The sequence below is a fragment of the Coregonus clupeaformis genome, chromosome 7, assembly GCF_020615455.1.
Source record: "Coregonus clupeaformis isolate EN_2021a chromosome 7, ASM2061545v1, whole genome shotgun sequence".
NCBI lineage: Eukaryota > Metazoa > Chordata > Actinopteri > Salmoniformes > Salmonidae > Coregonus > Coregonus clupeaformis.
The window spans coordinates 52615592-52630933 of NC_059198.1; the positions used below are offsets into that span (position 1 = coordinate 52615592).

General features: G+C 46.4%; 1 protein-coding gene across 1 annotated transcript in view; it reads left to right on the forward strand.

Moving 5' to 3' along the window:
* Positions 1–15342, forward strand: part of LOC121556447 (mitogen-activated protein kinase kinase kinase 3-like) — a 184291-nt gene that overhangs the window by 44463 nt on the left and 124486 nt on the right. Inside the window, exon 3 of the mRNA XM_045221430.1 lies at positions 11400–11518. Coding sequence (XP_045077365.1) covers positions 11400–11518 — 119 coding nt within the window. The remainder of the gene's footprint in view (positions 1–11399; positions 11519–15342) is intronic.

The window sequence follows — 15342 nt, forward strand, 5'->3', positions numbered from 1 at the left end:
CTGATGAATTTGCTGTGTTAAATGAGGCCTCACCTCCTGGTTACACTAGTGACCATATTCCCCGTGCATCCCGCAAAGGCGGAGGTGTTGCTAACATTTACGATAGCAAATTTCAATTTACAAAAAAAAAATGGCGTTTTCGTCTTTTGAGCTTCTAGTCATGAAATCTATGCAGCCTACTCAATCACTTTTTATAGCTACTGTTTACAGGCCTCCTGGGCCATATACAGCGTTCCTCTCTGAGTTTCCTGAATTCCTATCAGACCTTGTAGTCATAGCAGATCATATTCTAATTTTTGGTGATTTTAATATTCACATGGAGAAGTCCACAGACCCACTCCAAAAGTCTTTCGGAGCCATCATCGACTCAGTGGGTTTTGTCCAACATGTCTCTGGACCTACTCACTGCCACAGTCATACTCTGGACCTAGTTTTGTCCCATGGAATAAATGTTGTAGATCTTAATGTTTTTCCACAAAATCCTGGACTATCGGACCACCATTTTATTACGTTTGCAATCGCAACAAATAATCTGCTCAGACCCCAACCAAGGAGCATCAAAAGTCGTGCTATAAATTCTCAGACAACACAAAAATTCCTTGATGCCCTTCCAGACTCCTTCTGCCTACCCAAAGACGTCAGAGGACAAAAATCAGTTAACCACTTAACTGAGGAACTCAATTTAACCTTGCGCAATACCCTAGATGCAGTTGCACCCCTAAAAACGAAAAAACATTTGTCATAAGAAACTAGCTCCCTGGTATACAGAAAATACCCGAGCTTTGAAGCAAGCTTCCAGGAAATTGGAACGGAAATGGCGCCACACCAAACTGGAAGTCTTCCGACTAGCTTGGAAAGACAGTACCGTGCAGTACCGAAGAGCCCTCACTGCTGCTCGATCATCCTACTTTTCCAACTTAATCGAGGAAAATAAGAACAATCCAAAATTTATTTTTGATACTGTTGCAAAGCTAACTAAAAAGCAGCATTCCCCAAGAGAGGATGGCTTTCACTTCAGCAGTAATAAATTCATGAACTTCTTTGAGGAAAAGATCATGACCATTAGAAAGCAAATTACGGACTCCTCTTTGAATTACATTTACATTTTAGTCATTTAGCAGACGCTTTTATCCAGAGCGACTTACAGGAGCAATTAGGGTTAAGTGCCTTGCTCAAGGGCACATTAACATCATTTAGCAGACGCTCTTAGCCAGAGCGACTCACAAATTGGTGCGTTCACCCTATAGCCAGTGGGATAACCACTTTACAATTTGGGGGGGGTTAGAAGGAACACTTTATCCTATCCCAGGTATTCCTTAAAGAGGTGGGGTTTCAAATGTCTCCGGAAGGTGGTGAGTGACTCCGCTGTCCTGGCGTCGTGAGGGAGCTTGTTCCACCATTGGGGTGCCAGAGCAGCGAACAGTTTTGACTGGGCTGAGCGGGAGCTATGCTGAATCTGCGTATTCCTCCAGGGCTTAGCTGTCCTGGATCTGCACAGCTCTGCGAGGGCCTGGGATCGGGAGAGACACTTAAGTGTTTTAGTACTATATCTCTTGACACAATGATGAAAATAATCATGGCCTCTAAACCTTCAAGCTGCATACTGGATCCTATTCCTACTAAACTGCTGAAGGAGCTGCTTCCTGTGCTTGGCCCTCCTATGTTGAACATAATAAACAGCTCTCTATCCACCGGATGTGTACCAAACTCACTAAAAGTGGCAGTGATAAAGCCTCTCTTGAAAAAGCCAAACCTTGACCCGGAAAATATAAAAAACTATCGGCCTATATCGAATCTTCCATTCCTCTCAAAAAATTTTAGAAAAAGCTGTTGCGCAGCAACTCACTGCCTTTCTGAAGACAAACAATGTATACGAAATGCTTCAGTCTGGTTTTAGACCCCATCATAGCACTGAGACTGCACTTGTGAAGGTGGTAAATGACCTTTTAATGGCGTCAGACCGAGGCTCTGCATCTGTCCTCGTGCTACTAGACCTTAGTGCTGCCTTTGACACCATCGATCACCACATTCTTTTGGAGAGACTGGAAACCCAAATTGGTCTACACGGACAAGTTCTGGCCTGGTTTAGATCTTACCTGTCGGAAAGATATCAGTTTGTCTCTGTGAATGGTCTGTCCTCCGACAAATCAACTGTACATTTCGGTGTTCCTCAAGGTTCCGTTTTAGGACCACTATTGTTTTCACTATATATTTTACCTCTTGGGGATGTTATTCGAAAACATAATGTTAACTTTCACTGCTATGCGGATGACACACAGCTGTACATTTCAATGAAACATGGTGAAGCCCCAAAATTGCCCTCGCTAGAAGCCTGTGTTTCAGACATAAGGAAGTGGATGGCTGAAAACTTTCTACTTTTAAACTCGGACAAAACAGAGATGCTTGTTCTAGGTCCCAAGAAACAAAGAGATCTTCTGTTAAATCTGACAATTCATCTTGATGGTTGTAAAGTCGTCTCAAATAAAACTGTGAAGGACCTCGGCGTTACTCTTGACCCTGATCTCTCTTTTGACGAACATATCAAGACTGTTTCAAGGACAGCTTTTTTCCATCTACGTAACATTGCAAAAATCAGAAATTTTCTGTCCAAAAATGATGCAGAAAAATTAATCCATGCATTTGTTACTTCTAGGTTAGACTACTGCAATGCTCTACTTTCCGGCTACCCGGATAAAGCACTAAATAAACTTCAGTTAGTGCTAAATACGGCTGCTAGAATCCTGACTAGAACCAAGAAATTTGATCATATTACTCCAGTGCTAGCTTCCCTACACTGGCTTCCTGTTAAGGCAAGGGCTGATTTCAAGGTTTTACTGTTAACCTATAAAGCGTTACATGGGCTTGCTCCTACCTATCTTTCCGAGTTGGTCCTGCCGTACATACCAATACGTACTGTGATGTCACGAGAGGCTGTGTCCTGGAGGGACGTTACATCCCCCTGAGGTGGCTGCAAACCCAGACAGCTATGGCTCCATCTGCTGGTATGGTCGGGAACTCCACCCCTCTATGGCCAATCTTCCCACGCAGCTGAAACAAATGAGGAGCTGATGAGCTGAAGGTTTGGGAAGGGGAGAGACACAGTCTCCAAGCTGGGCTCTCTGGAGGACAAGAGTGCTGCACGTCCACTTCCATGAGGAATATAAGGATTTGGAGATACTTACCTTTGGGAAATACTCACCTTTGGATATATGCACCTGTGGAAATACGTGTGGGACATTTGGAAGGACGTTTTGCTGGGTTGGCCCCTAGCTGCAACGTGGAAGACAGTAAGACTGGGGAAAAGTTATTTGAGCGAGGGAGAGTTATGATTTTGGATGTGGAAGAGACATCCCTGAACTGTTAACCCTTAAGAGCCACCAGAGAACAGTATTGTGTTATACTTTCGTTAGTTTCCCAAGACCTTTAATAAAATCCTTGTTTTGGTTGAACCTGGTCTCCTTGCACTACTTGAGCAATCCCGCTGAAAGCTGTGTAGCCTCTCGTGACATCACAGATGGTGGAGAATACAGGCACGCTCAAGCGTTAATAGTGCATGTCAGAGGAGGATACCGAGGTTTGATCACCCAGTTTTCCAAGTTGGCCGTAGGCTCCCCGCCGACTGAAATGGAGGACATATTGAAAGCCCTTGTTGCTGGCCAGCAAGCCCAGATGCAAGCAAACGTGGCTCTCTTGGAGGAGCAAAAGAAAGCCAACCTTCTGAAGGCAGAGGAATTGCAGTTGCAGAGACAGAGGGTGGTCCAAAATACCCGCCCAATAAAGGCAAGTGACTTTATATCTAAGATGGGAGCTACCGATGACATTGAGGCATACCTGCATGCATTTGAGGCCACGGCCACTAGGGAAGCCTGGCCCAAGCAACAGTGGGTTGGGCTGTTAGCCCCCTTTCTAACCGGGGAAGCGCTGAATGCTGTCCGGGACCTGGGCCCTGACCAGGTTACTGACTATGATGCCCTGAAGTCTGAGATCCTCAGCAGATATGGACTCACAAAGTTTGGTATGGCCCAGCGCTTTCACAGTTGGACCTTCCAACCAGACCAACCTCCTCGGGCGCAGATGCATGAACTTGTCCGAATCGCAAGGGAAATGGCTGGATCCGCAGAGGAATACAGCAGCGGCGGTGGTGGAGGCCGTTGTGGTGGATCGTTACCTACGCGCCCTGCCTTATGAGGCAAAACGGTTCATCAGTCAACAGGCCTTGACCACGGCTGATCTGACCGTGGAAGCTGTGGAAAAGTACCAGGCCACAGCGGAGATGCTGAATGCTTCCCGAAAAGACCCCAGGAGGGCGGCCCCACCACAAATGGGAAGAACCCGTCCAAAGGACCCCAAGGTCTCGAACCCAGCCACGTCAGGACTTATCCCGGCTCCAGGGGGAGCCAGAAACCAGGCGGGTCCAAGAAGAGTACACCAGGAGGGGGAAACTCGACAGTGTTACCGGTGTGGGGAGATGGGACATATCTCCTGGCAGTGTGGGAAACCAGCCGATGAACCTATGCCCACTGCGGAGTCCTCCAGCTCAGCACCCACACACCGTTTTGCCTCGCTCTTGGGAGTCGTAGATGGCGGCCCAGATCGACCCCCCCACCTGCCCGGTAACTGTGAATCACCATGATGTGGAGGCCTTACTGGATTCTGGTAGCCGGGCCACCCTGGTGCGTAAGGATTTGGTGGGCCCAACGTGTCTGACCCCGGGGAAAGTCCTCCCAGTTTCCTGTGTCCATGGGGACACCAGAGAATACCCCATTACTGAACTTACAATGACCAGCACACGGGGAACCATACACACGACGGCGGGGGTGGTTGATTCCCTCCCCGTCCCTGTCCTAATTGGACGAGACTGCCCAGCCTTTTACCCACTCTGGAGAGAGTCTCAGGAGAGGATAACCCGAGTACCTCGGAAACGGAGAGGCAAGACTCATCCTGGGAAGGCTCCGGTGCAATCCTCCGAGTTACTCCCTCCCGCCCGGGCTCTGATAGGGATGGCAGGTGCCCAGACCGACACAGAGACGGAGCTACAGAATCTGGACAAAGAACTGTCTGGTCTGAAGGGGACCGCTGAGAGGTATCGTTTGTTAAAGCAACAGTTAGACATGAAGACAGAAGAGTTAGATATCCTCCAGGCTAAACTCCAACAGAGCTCCTTCCATAAGCAACAGGAGGAGCTGGAGAGGCTGCGCAGGACCATCGAGGAGTGTGAGGAGACCCTGCGCAGTAGTAAGGAGGTCCAGAAGAAGGCAGAGGAGAAGTACAAGGTGTTGGAGAACAAGATGAAGAATGCGGAGGCAGAGAGAGAGAAGGAACTGAAAGCTGCTCAACAGAAGCTAAACTCTGCTAAAACCAAGGCTGATGCGTTCAGTAAGAAACTCAAGGAGAGACAACAGGAGGCTGAGTCCCTGGTCCTAGAGGTGGAGGAGTTGAAGAGAGAGCAGGCTGGCAAGCACCACGGCAATGCGGACGCCCTCTCCCGGCGTGATGCCTTCTTCGCTGCCTTTACCCGACGAGGACGTCGGTCCCGAGGAGGGGGATGTGTGATGTCACGAGAGGCTGTGTCCTGGAGGGACGTTACATCCCCCTGAGGTGGCTGCAAACCCAGACAGCTATGGCTCCATCTGCTGGTATGGTCGGGAACTCCACCCCTCTATGGCCAATCTTCCCACGCAGCTGAAACAAATGAGGAGCTGATGAGCTGAAGGTTTGGGAAGGGGAGAGACACAGTCTCCAAGCTGGGCTCTCTGGAGGACAAGAGTGCTGCACGTCCACTTCCATGAGGAATATAAGGATTTGGAGATACTTACCTTTGGGAAATACTCACCTTTGGATATATGCACCTGTGGAAATACGTGTGGGACATTTGGAAGGACGTTTTGCTGGGTTGGCCCCTAGCTGCAACGTGGAAGACAGTAAGACTGGGGAAAAGTTATTTGAGCGAGGGAGAGTTATGATTTTGGATGTGGAAGAGACATCCCTGAACTGTTAACCCTTAAGAGCCACCAGAGAACAGTATTGTGTTATACTTTCGTTAGTTTCCCAAGACCTTTAATAAAATCCTTGTTTTGGTTGAACCTGGTCTCCTTGCACTACTTGAGCAATCCCGCTGAAAGCTGTGTAGCCTCTCGTGACATCACAGTACGCTACGGTCACAAGACGCAGGCCTCCTAATTGTCCCTAGAATTTCTAAGCAAACAGCGGGAGGCAGGGCTTTCTCCTATAGATCTCCATTTTTATGGAACAGTCTGCCTACCCATGTGAGAGACGCAGACTCGGTCTCAACCTTTAAGTCTTTACTGAAGACTTATCTCTTCAGTAGGTCATATGATTGAGTGTAGTCTGGCCCAGGAGTGTGAAGGTGAACGGAAAGGCTCTGGAGCAACGAACAGCCCTTGCTGTCTCTGCCAGGCCGGTTCCCCTCTCTCCACTGGGGTTCTCTGCCTCTAACCCTGTTACAGGGGCTGAGTCACTGGCTTGCTGGTGCTCTTTCATGCCGTCCCTAGGAGGGGGTGCGTCACTTGAGTGGGTTGAGTTACTGACGTGATCTTCCTGTCTGGGTTGGCGCCCCCCTTGGTTTGTGCTGTGGTGGAGACCTCTGTGGGCTATACTCGGCCTTGTCTCAGGATTGTAAGTTGGTGGTTGAGGATATCCCCTCTAGTGGTGCGGGGGCTGTGCTTTGGCAGAGTGGGTGGGGTTATATCCTTCCTGTTTGGCCCTGTCCGGGGTTTCTTCGGATGGGGCCACAGTGTCTCCGGACCGCTCCTGTCTCAGCCTCCAGTATTTATGCTGCAGTAGTTTATGTGTCGGGGGGCTGGGGTTAGTTGGTTATACCTGGAGTACTTCTCCTGTCTTATCCAGTGTCCTGTGTGAATTTAAGTATGCTCTCTCTAATTCTCTCGTTCTCTCTTTCTCTCTGAGAACCTGAGCCCTAGGACCATACGTCAGGACTACCGGGCATGATGACACCTTGCTGTCCCCAGTCCGCCTGGCCTTGCTGCTATTCCAGTTTCAACTGTTCTGCCTGCGGTTATGGAACCCCCTACCTGTCCCAGACCTGCTGTTTTCAACTCTTAATGATCGGCTATGAAAAGCCAACTGAGATTTATTCCTGATTATTATTTGACCATGCTTGTCACTTATGAACATTTTTGAACATCTTGGCATGGTTCTGTTATAATCTCCACCCGGCACAGCCAGAAGAGGACTGGCCACCCCTCATAGCCTGGTTCCTCTCTAGGTTTCTTCCTAGGTTTTGGCCTTTCTAGGGAGTTTTTCCTAGCCACCGTGCTTCTACACCTGCATTACTAGCTGTTTGGGGTTTTAGGCTGGGTTTCTGTACAGCACTTCGAGATATTAGCTGATGTACGAAGGGCTATATAAAATAAAATTGATTGATTGATTGATTGATCACTCCATGCAGTCTCTAGTGACAGTGTGGTGATGATGATGTCATAGCTGACCCACTGGATTCTTTCAGCAGTGGGATCAGAGCAGGGAACACAGTACTGGGTCAGGTGGGATCAGAGCAGGGAACACAGTACTGGGTCAGGTGGGATCAGAGCAGGGAACACAGTACTGGGTCAGGTGGGATCAGAGCAGGGAACACTGTACTGGGTCAGGTGGGATCAGAGCAGGGAACACTGTACTGGGTCAGATGGGATCAGAGCAGGGAACACTACTGGGTCAGGTGGGATCAGAGCAGGGAACACTGTACTGGGTCAGGTGGGATCAGAGCAGGGAACACTACTGGGTCAGGTGGGATCAGAGCAGGGAACACTACTGGGTCAGGTGGGATCAGAGCAGGGAACATTACTGGGTCAGGTGGGATCAGAGCAGGGAACACTACTGGGTCAGGTGGGATCAGAGCAGGGAACACTGTACTGGGTCAGGTGGGATCAGAGCAGGGAACACTGTACTGGGTCAGATGGGATCAGAGCAGGGAACACTACTGGGTCAGGTGGGATCAGAGCAGGGAACACTGTACTGGGTCAGGTGGGATCAGAGCAGGGAACACTACTGGGTCAGGTGGGATCAGAGCAGGGAACACTACTGGGTCAGGTGGGATCAGAGCAGGGAACACTACTGGGTCAGGTGGGATCAGAGCAGGGAACACTACTGGGTCAGGTGGGATCAGAGCAGGGAACACTACTGGGTCAGGTGGGATCAGAGCAGGGAACACTACTGGGTCAGGTGGGATCAGAGCAGGGAACACTACTGGGTCAGGTGGGATCAGAGCAGGGAACACTACTGGGTCAGGTGGGATCAGAGCAGGGAACACTACTGGGTCAGGTGGGATCAGAGCAGGGAACACTACTGGGTCAGGTGGGATCAGAGCAGGGAACACTGTACTGGGTCAGGAGGGATCAGAGCAGGGAACACTACTGGGTCAGGTGGGATCAGAGCAGGGAACACTACTGGGTCAGGTGGTACCTCACTACTTTCTGAGCTGGTAGATGAACAGGACACCAAAATATTATTAACATGATGGACCTATGTTTGGACATAGACGGCTAGCGTTTATCTCAAATCAGCTAGTTATGTTTTCTGTAACAATTTACTCTGCCTAGATTATCTTGTACGGCATCACTATTTAGGTTAATAATGTGAGAATCTGTAGTGTAACATCTCTATCTGTAATACAACATCTCTATCTGTAGTACAACATCTCTATCTGTAGTACAACATCTCTATCTGTAGTATAACATCTCTATCTGTTGTACAACATCTCTATCTGTAGTACAACATCTCTATCTGTAGTACAACATCTCTATCTGTAGTACAACATCTCTATCTGTAGTACAACATCTCTATCTGTAGTACAACATCTCTATACAGTGCATTCGGAAAGTATTCAGACCCCTTGAAAGGGCTATTTGAAGAATGTCAAATATAAAATATATTTTGATTTGTTTAACACTTTCTTTGGTTATTACATGATTCCATATGTGTTATTTCATTCATAGTAGAAAATAGGTTAACAAAAAAAAGAAAAACCCTTGTATGAGTAGGTGTTGTAAAACTTTTGACCGGTAGTGTAAGTATTCAGACCCTTTACTCAGTACTTTGTTGAATCACCTTTGGCAGCGATTACAGCCTCGAGTCTTCTTGGGTATGACGCTACAAGCTTGGCACACCTGTATTTGGGGAGTTCCTTCCATTCTTTGCAGATTATTTTCAGGTATCTCCAGAAATGTTAGATCGGGTTCAAGTCTGGGCTCTGGCTGGGCCACTCAAGGACATTCAGAGACTTGTCCTGATGCCACTTCTGCGTTGTCTTGGCTGTGTGCTTAGGGTCATTGTCCTGTTGGAAGGTGAACCTTCGCCCCAGTCTGAGGTCCTGAGCGCTCTGGAGCAGGCTTTCATCAAGGATCTCTCTGTACTTTGCTCTGTTCATCTTTCCCTCGATCCTGACTAGTCTCCCAGTCCCTACCGCTGAAAACATCCTCACAGCGTGATGCTGCCACCACCATGCTTCACCGTAGGGGTGGTGCCAAGTTCCTCCAGATGTGACGCTTGGCATTCAGGCCAGGTTTCATCAGACTAGAGAATTTTGTTTCTCATGGTCTGAGAGTCCTTTAGGTGCCTTTTGGCAAACTCCAAGCGGGCTGTCATGGGTCTTTTACTGAGGAGTGGCTTTAGTCTGGCCACTCTACCATAAAGGCCTGATTGGTGAAGGGCTGCAGAGATGGTTGTCCTTCTGGAAGGTTCTCCAATATCCACAGAGGAACTCTGGAGCTCTGTCAGAGTGACCATCGGGTTCTTGGTCACCTCCCTGACCAAGGTCCTTCTCTCCTGATTGCTCAGTTTGGCCTGGCGGCCAGCTCTAGGAAGAGTCTTGGTGGTTCCAAACTTCTTCCATTTAAGAATGATGGAGGCCATGGGGGCCACAGTGTCTTCGGATGGGGCCACAGTGTCTCCGGACCGCTCCTGTCTCAGCCTCCAGTATTTATGCTGCAGTAGTTTATGTGTCGGGGGGCTGGGGTTAGTTGGTTATACCTGGAGTACTTCTCCTGTCTTATCTAGTGTCCTGTGTGAATTTAAGTATGCTCTCTCTAATTCTCTCGTTCTCTCTTTCTCTCTGAGAACCTGAGCCCTAGGACCATACGTCAGGACTACCGGGCATGATGACACCTTGCTGTCCCCAGTCCGCCTGGCCTTGCTGCTATTCCAGTTTCAACTGTTCTGCCTGCGGCTACGAAACCCCTACCTGTCCCAGACCTGCTGTTTTCAACTCTTAATGATCGGCTATGAAAAGCCAACTGAGAGACCTGAGCCCTAGGACCATACGTCGGGACTACCGGCCGTGGTGACTCCTTGCTGTCCCCAGTCCGCCTGGCCTTGCTGCTATTCCAGTTTCAACTGTTCTGCCTGCGGTTATGGAACCCCTACCTGTCCCAGACCTGCTGTTTTCAACTCTTAATGATCGGCTATGAAAAGCCAACTGAGATTTATTCCTGATTATTATTTGACCATGCTTGTCACTTATGAACATTTTTGAACATCTTGGCATGGTTCTGTTATAATCTTCACCCGGCACAGCCAGAAGAGGACTGGCCACCCCTCATAGCCTGGTTCCTCTCTAGGTTTCTTCCTAGGTTTTCGCCTTTCTAGGGAGTTTTTCCTAGCCACCGTGCTTCTACACCTGCATTACTAGCTGTTTGGGGTTTTAGGCTGGGTTTCTGTACAGCACTTCGAGATATTAGCTGATGTACGAAGGGCTATATAAAATAAAATTGATTGATTGATTCTTGGGGACCTTCAATGTTGCAGACATTTTTTGGTACCCTTCCCCAGATCTGTGCCTTGACACAATCCTGTCTCGGAGCTCTACAGACAATTCCTTCGACCTCATGACTTGGTTTGTGCTCTGACATGCACTGTCAACTGTGGGACCTTATATAGACAGGAGTGTGCCTTTCCAATCAAGTTGTAGAAACATTTCAAGGATGATCAATGGAAACAGGATGGACCTGACCTCAATTTGAAGTCTCATAGCAAAGGGTCTGAATACTTTCCGAATGCACTGTGTGTAGTATAACATCAGTATAACCTCTCTCTCTCTCTCTCTCTCTGTGACTCTATGGTGTATTACTGTAACAGCTTTGTCCGTAGAGTTATAACATCTCTCATCTCTATAAGATCTCTGTCATTGATGTCCCCTGTAGCTCAGTTGGTAGAGCATGGCGCTTGCAACGCCAGGGTTGTGGGTTCGTTTCCCACGGGGGACCAGTATGAAAAATGTATGCACTCACTAACTGTAAGTCGCTCTGGATAAGAGCGTCTGCTAAATGACTAAAATGTAAATGTAAATGTATGTTCCTCTGTAGTAGGGCTGACCCAGTACAGTGTTCCCTGCTCTGATGTTGTGATGTCTCTCTGTGTTCCTCTAGATGACGAGGAGGCTCTGAACTCTATCATGAAGGACCTGGCGGCTCTGGGTCGCTGCTACGCCCAGCAGCACGACAGCAGCAGCCACAAACCCAAGCCCAGGACCCTGCTATACAAACAGGTACATATCTTACTGCCCTACCCTAAGACCCTGCTATACAAACAGGTACATATCTTACTGCCCTACCCCAGGACCCTGCTATACAAACAGGTACATATCTTACTGCCCTACCCTAAGACCCTGTAGTCTTACAACAACCATAAGCCCAGGACCCTGCTATACAAACAGGTACATATCTTACTGCCCTACCCTAAGACCCTGCTATACAAACAGGTACATATCTTACTGCCCTACCCTAAGACCCTGTAGTCTTACAACAGCCATAAGCCCAGGACCCTGCTATACAAACAGGTACATATCTTACTGCCCTACCCTAAGACCCTGCTATACAAACAGGTACATATCTTACTGCCCTACCCTAAGACCCTGCTATACAAACAGGTACATATCTTACTGCCCTACCCTAAGACCCTGTAGTCTTACAACAGACCCTCCACCACAATTCCTGCAATTCTACCCATTTCGCCGTGGGGTGAAGAGAACAACAGTCACAAGCTCAAGCCTTAAGGACTCTGCTATATGCTCCTTTACCTTGGTGAACCTGAGAAGGACTCTGCTATATGCTCCTTTACCTTGGTGAACCTGAGAAGGACTCTGCTATATGCTCCTTTACCTTGGTGAACCTGAGAAGTTTTACCACCATCCATCTGAGGGAAGGTCGTGTGTTCGTCACTAAGCACTACATGGGGGTGTTTAATGAACTGTTACTGTCACAATCCCAGATCTAATACATGGCAACAACTCTGTGTTGTGGCCTGGCCTCAACAATATACTGTACTGTACAACCATTTTAAATACACCAGTAGACTCATTAAGTTGTTTTCTGTCTGTAACTACGGATTACATTTCAAACTGCCGCTAGCCTTTTTGAAGGACTCGGGTACGGACGGTAGACATGGGTCTGTCACCGTCTCCTCCCCTCTAGTCTCTTCCTCTCGTTCACTCCTTCACGTCTGTGGAATGATAAATGGCCAATTCTGTTCCTGAAGCATCTCTGTTTACCATGTTACACTGAGAGAACGAGACAGGAGCAGTGAAACTAGTAGTATGGCTCCCCTGGACAATCAACCAAAACGGGAAGGAGTTCATGCATCCAGCCACCCAAGTCTGTTTTCTCTGCTACCGCACGGCAAGCGGTACAGACGCCCCACGTCTGGAATCAACAGGACCCTGAACAGCTTCTACTCCCAAGCTATGTTAACCAAATAGCTACCTGGACTATGTGCGTTGACCCCTTTTTACATTCACTATTTTGACTCATCACATACACTGCTGTTACTGTTTTATAATCTATCCTGTTGCCTAGTTACTTTACCCCTACCTATATGTACATATCTACCTGACTTACTTCGTACCTCTGCACATCCACTCGGGACTGTAAATAAGCATTTCACTGTTAGTCTACACCTGTTGTTTACTAAGCATGTGACAAATACAATTTGATTTGATTTTATTGTCTGTACATGCTAAATGACATTAAAAGACATGGCTACCCAAAGAGGAGCGTGTATGTGGTCACTGCACGACAGGGGAGGTAGAAACAGAGATGCACTTTCTCCTTTACTGTGATCAATATTCCTCACAAAGAGATTCATTATTCACAGAAATTACTACATTTATTCAAAATGTTAACTTATTAAACCCAGAGGAAAAACTAAAAATACTCAATGGGCGAAGGAGCAATGGCTCCTCTTGCAGCCAAATATGTAGTAGCCTGCCATAGCCTGAGGGACACTGAAGAATAACATCTGCATAGTAAATAGTAACTTACTTATTATTAGTATTACTGTTATTATTATTCCAAATAGTAGTGGTACGGATAGTAGGGGTGATGGTATTGATATCAGTTTAATGATGGTGGTGGTAGTAGTAGTAGTAATGATGATGTAGTAGGGGTGATGGTAATGATAGCAGTTTAATGGTGGTGGTAGTAGTAGTAGTAGTAATGATGATGGTAGTAGGGGTGATGGTAATGATAGCAGTTTAGTGATGGTGGTGGTGGTGGTAGTAGTAGTAATGATGATGGTAGTAGGGGTGAGGTAATGATATCAGTTTAATGATGGTGGTGGTAGTAGTAATGATGATGGTAGTAGGGGTGATGGTAATGATAGCAGTTTAATGATGGTGGTGGTAGTAGTAATGATGATGGTAGTTTTAGTACTGACGTAATGGTGAGGATGACTGTTAGTTATAGTAGGTAGAGATATTAGAGGTAGAAATGTTACTAGTGGTAATGGTAGTAGTAGAGATATTAGAGGTAGAAATGCTACTAGTGGTAATGGTAGTAGTAGAGATATTAGAGGTAGAAATGCTACTAGTGGTAATGGTAGTAGTAGAGATATTAGAGGTAGAAATGCTACTAGTGGTCATGGTAGTAGTAGAGATATTACAGGTAGAAATGCTACTAGTGGTAATGGTAGTAGTAGAGATATTAGAGGTAGAAATGCTACTAGTGGTAATGGTAGTAGGTAGAGATATTAGAGGTAGAAATGTTACTAGTGGTAATGGTAGTAGTAGAGATATTAGAGGTAGAAATGCTACTAGTGGTAATGGTAGTAGTAGAGATATTAGAGGTAGAAATGCTACTAGTGGTAATGGTACTAGTAGAGATATTAGAGGTAGAAATGCTACTAGTGGTCATGGTAGTAGTAGAGATATTACAGGTAGAAATGCTACTAGTGGTAATGGTAGTAGTAGAGATATTAGAGGTAGAAATGCTACTAGTGGTAATGGTAGTAGTAGAGATATTACAGGTAGAAATGCTACTAGTGGTAATGGTAGTAGTAGAGATATTAGAGGTAGAAATGCTACTAGTGGTAATGGTAGTAGTAGAGATATTACAGGTAGAAATGCTACTAGTGGTAATGGTAGTAGTAATGATATTAGAGGTAGAAATGCTACTAGTGGTAATGGTAGTAGTAGAGATATTACAGGTAGAAATGCTACTAGTGGTAATGGTAGTAGTAGAGATATTAGAGGTAGAAATGCTACTAGTGGTAATGGTAGTAGTAGAGATATTAGAGGTAGAAATGCTACTAGTGGTAATGGTAGTAGTAGAGATATTACAGGTAGAAATGCTACTAGTGGTAATGGTAGTAGTAGAGATATTACAGGTAGAAATGCTACTAGTGGTAATGGTAGTAGTAGAGATATTAGAGGTAGAAATGCTACTAGTGGTCATGGTAGTAGTAGAGATATTACAGGTAGAAATGCTACTAGTGGTAATGGTAGTAGTAGAGATATTACAGGTAGAAATGCTACTAGTGGTAATGGTAGTAGTTGAGATATTAGAGGTAGAAATGCTACTAGTGGTAATGGTAGTAGTAGAGATATTACAGGTAGAAATGCTACTAGTGGTAATGGTAGCAGTAGAGATATTACAGGTAGAAATGCTACTAGTGGTAATGGTAGCAGTAGAGATATTACAGGTAGAAATGCTACTAGTGGTAATGGTAGCAGTAGAGATATTACAGGTAGAAATGCTACTAGTGGTAATGGTAGTAGTAGAGATATTACAGGTAGAAATGCTACTAGTGGTAATGGTAGTAGTAGAGATATTAGAGGTAGAAATGCTACTAGTGGTAATGGTAGTAGTAGAGATATTAGAGGTAGAAATGCTACTAGTGGTAATGGTAGTAGTAGAGATATTAGAGGTAGAAATGCTACTAGTGGTAATGGTACTAGTAGAGATATTAGAGGTAGAAATGCTACTAGTGGTCATGGTAGTAGTAGAGATATTACAGGTAGAAATGCTACTAGTGGTAATGGTAGTAGTAGAGATATTAGAGGTAGAAATGCTACTAGTGGTAATGGTAGTAGTAGAG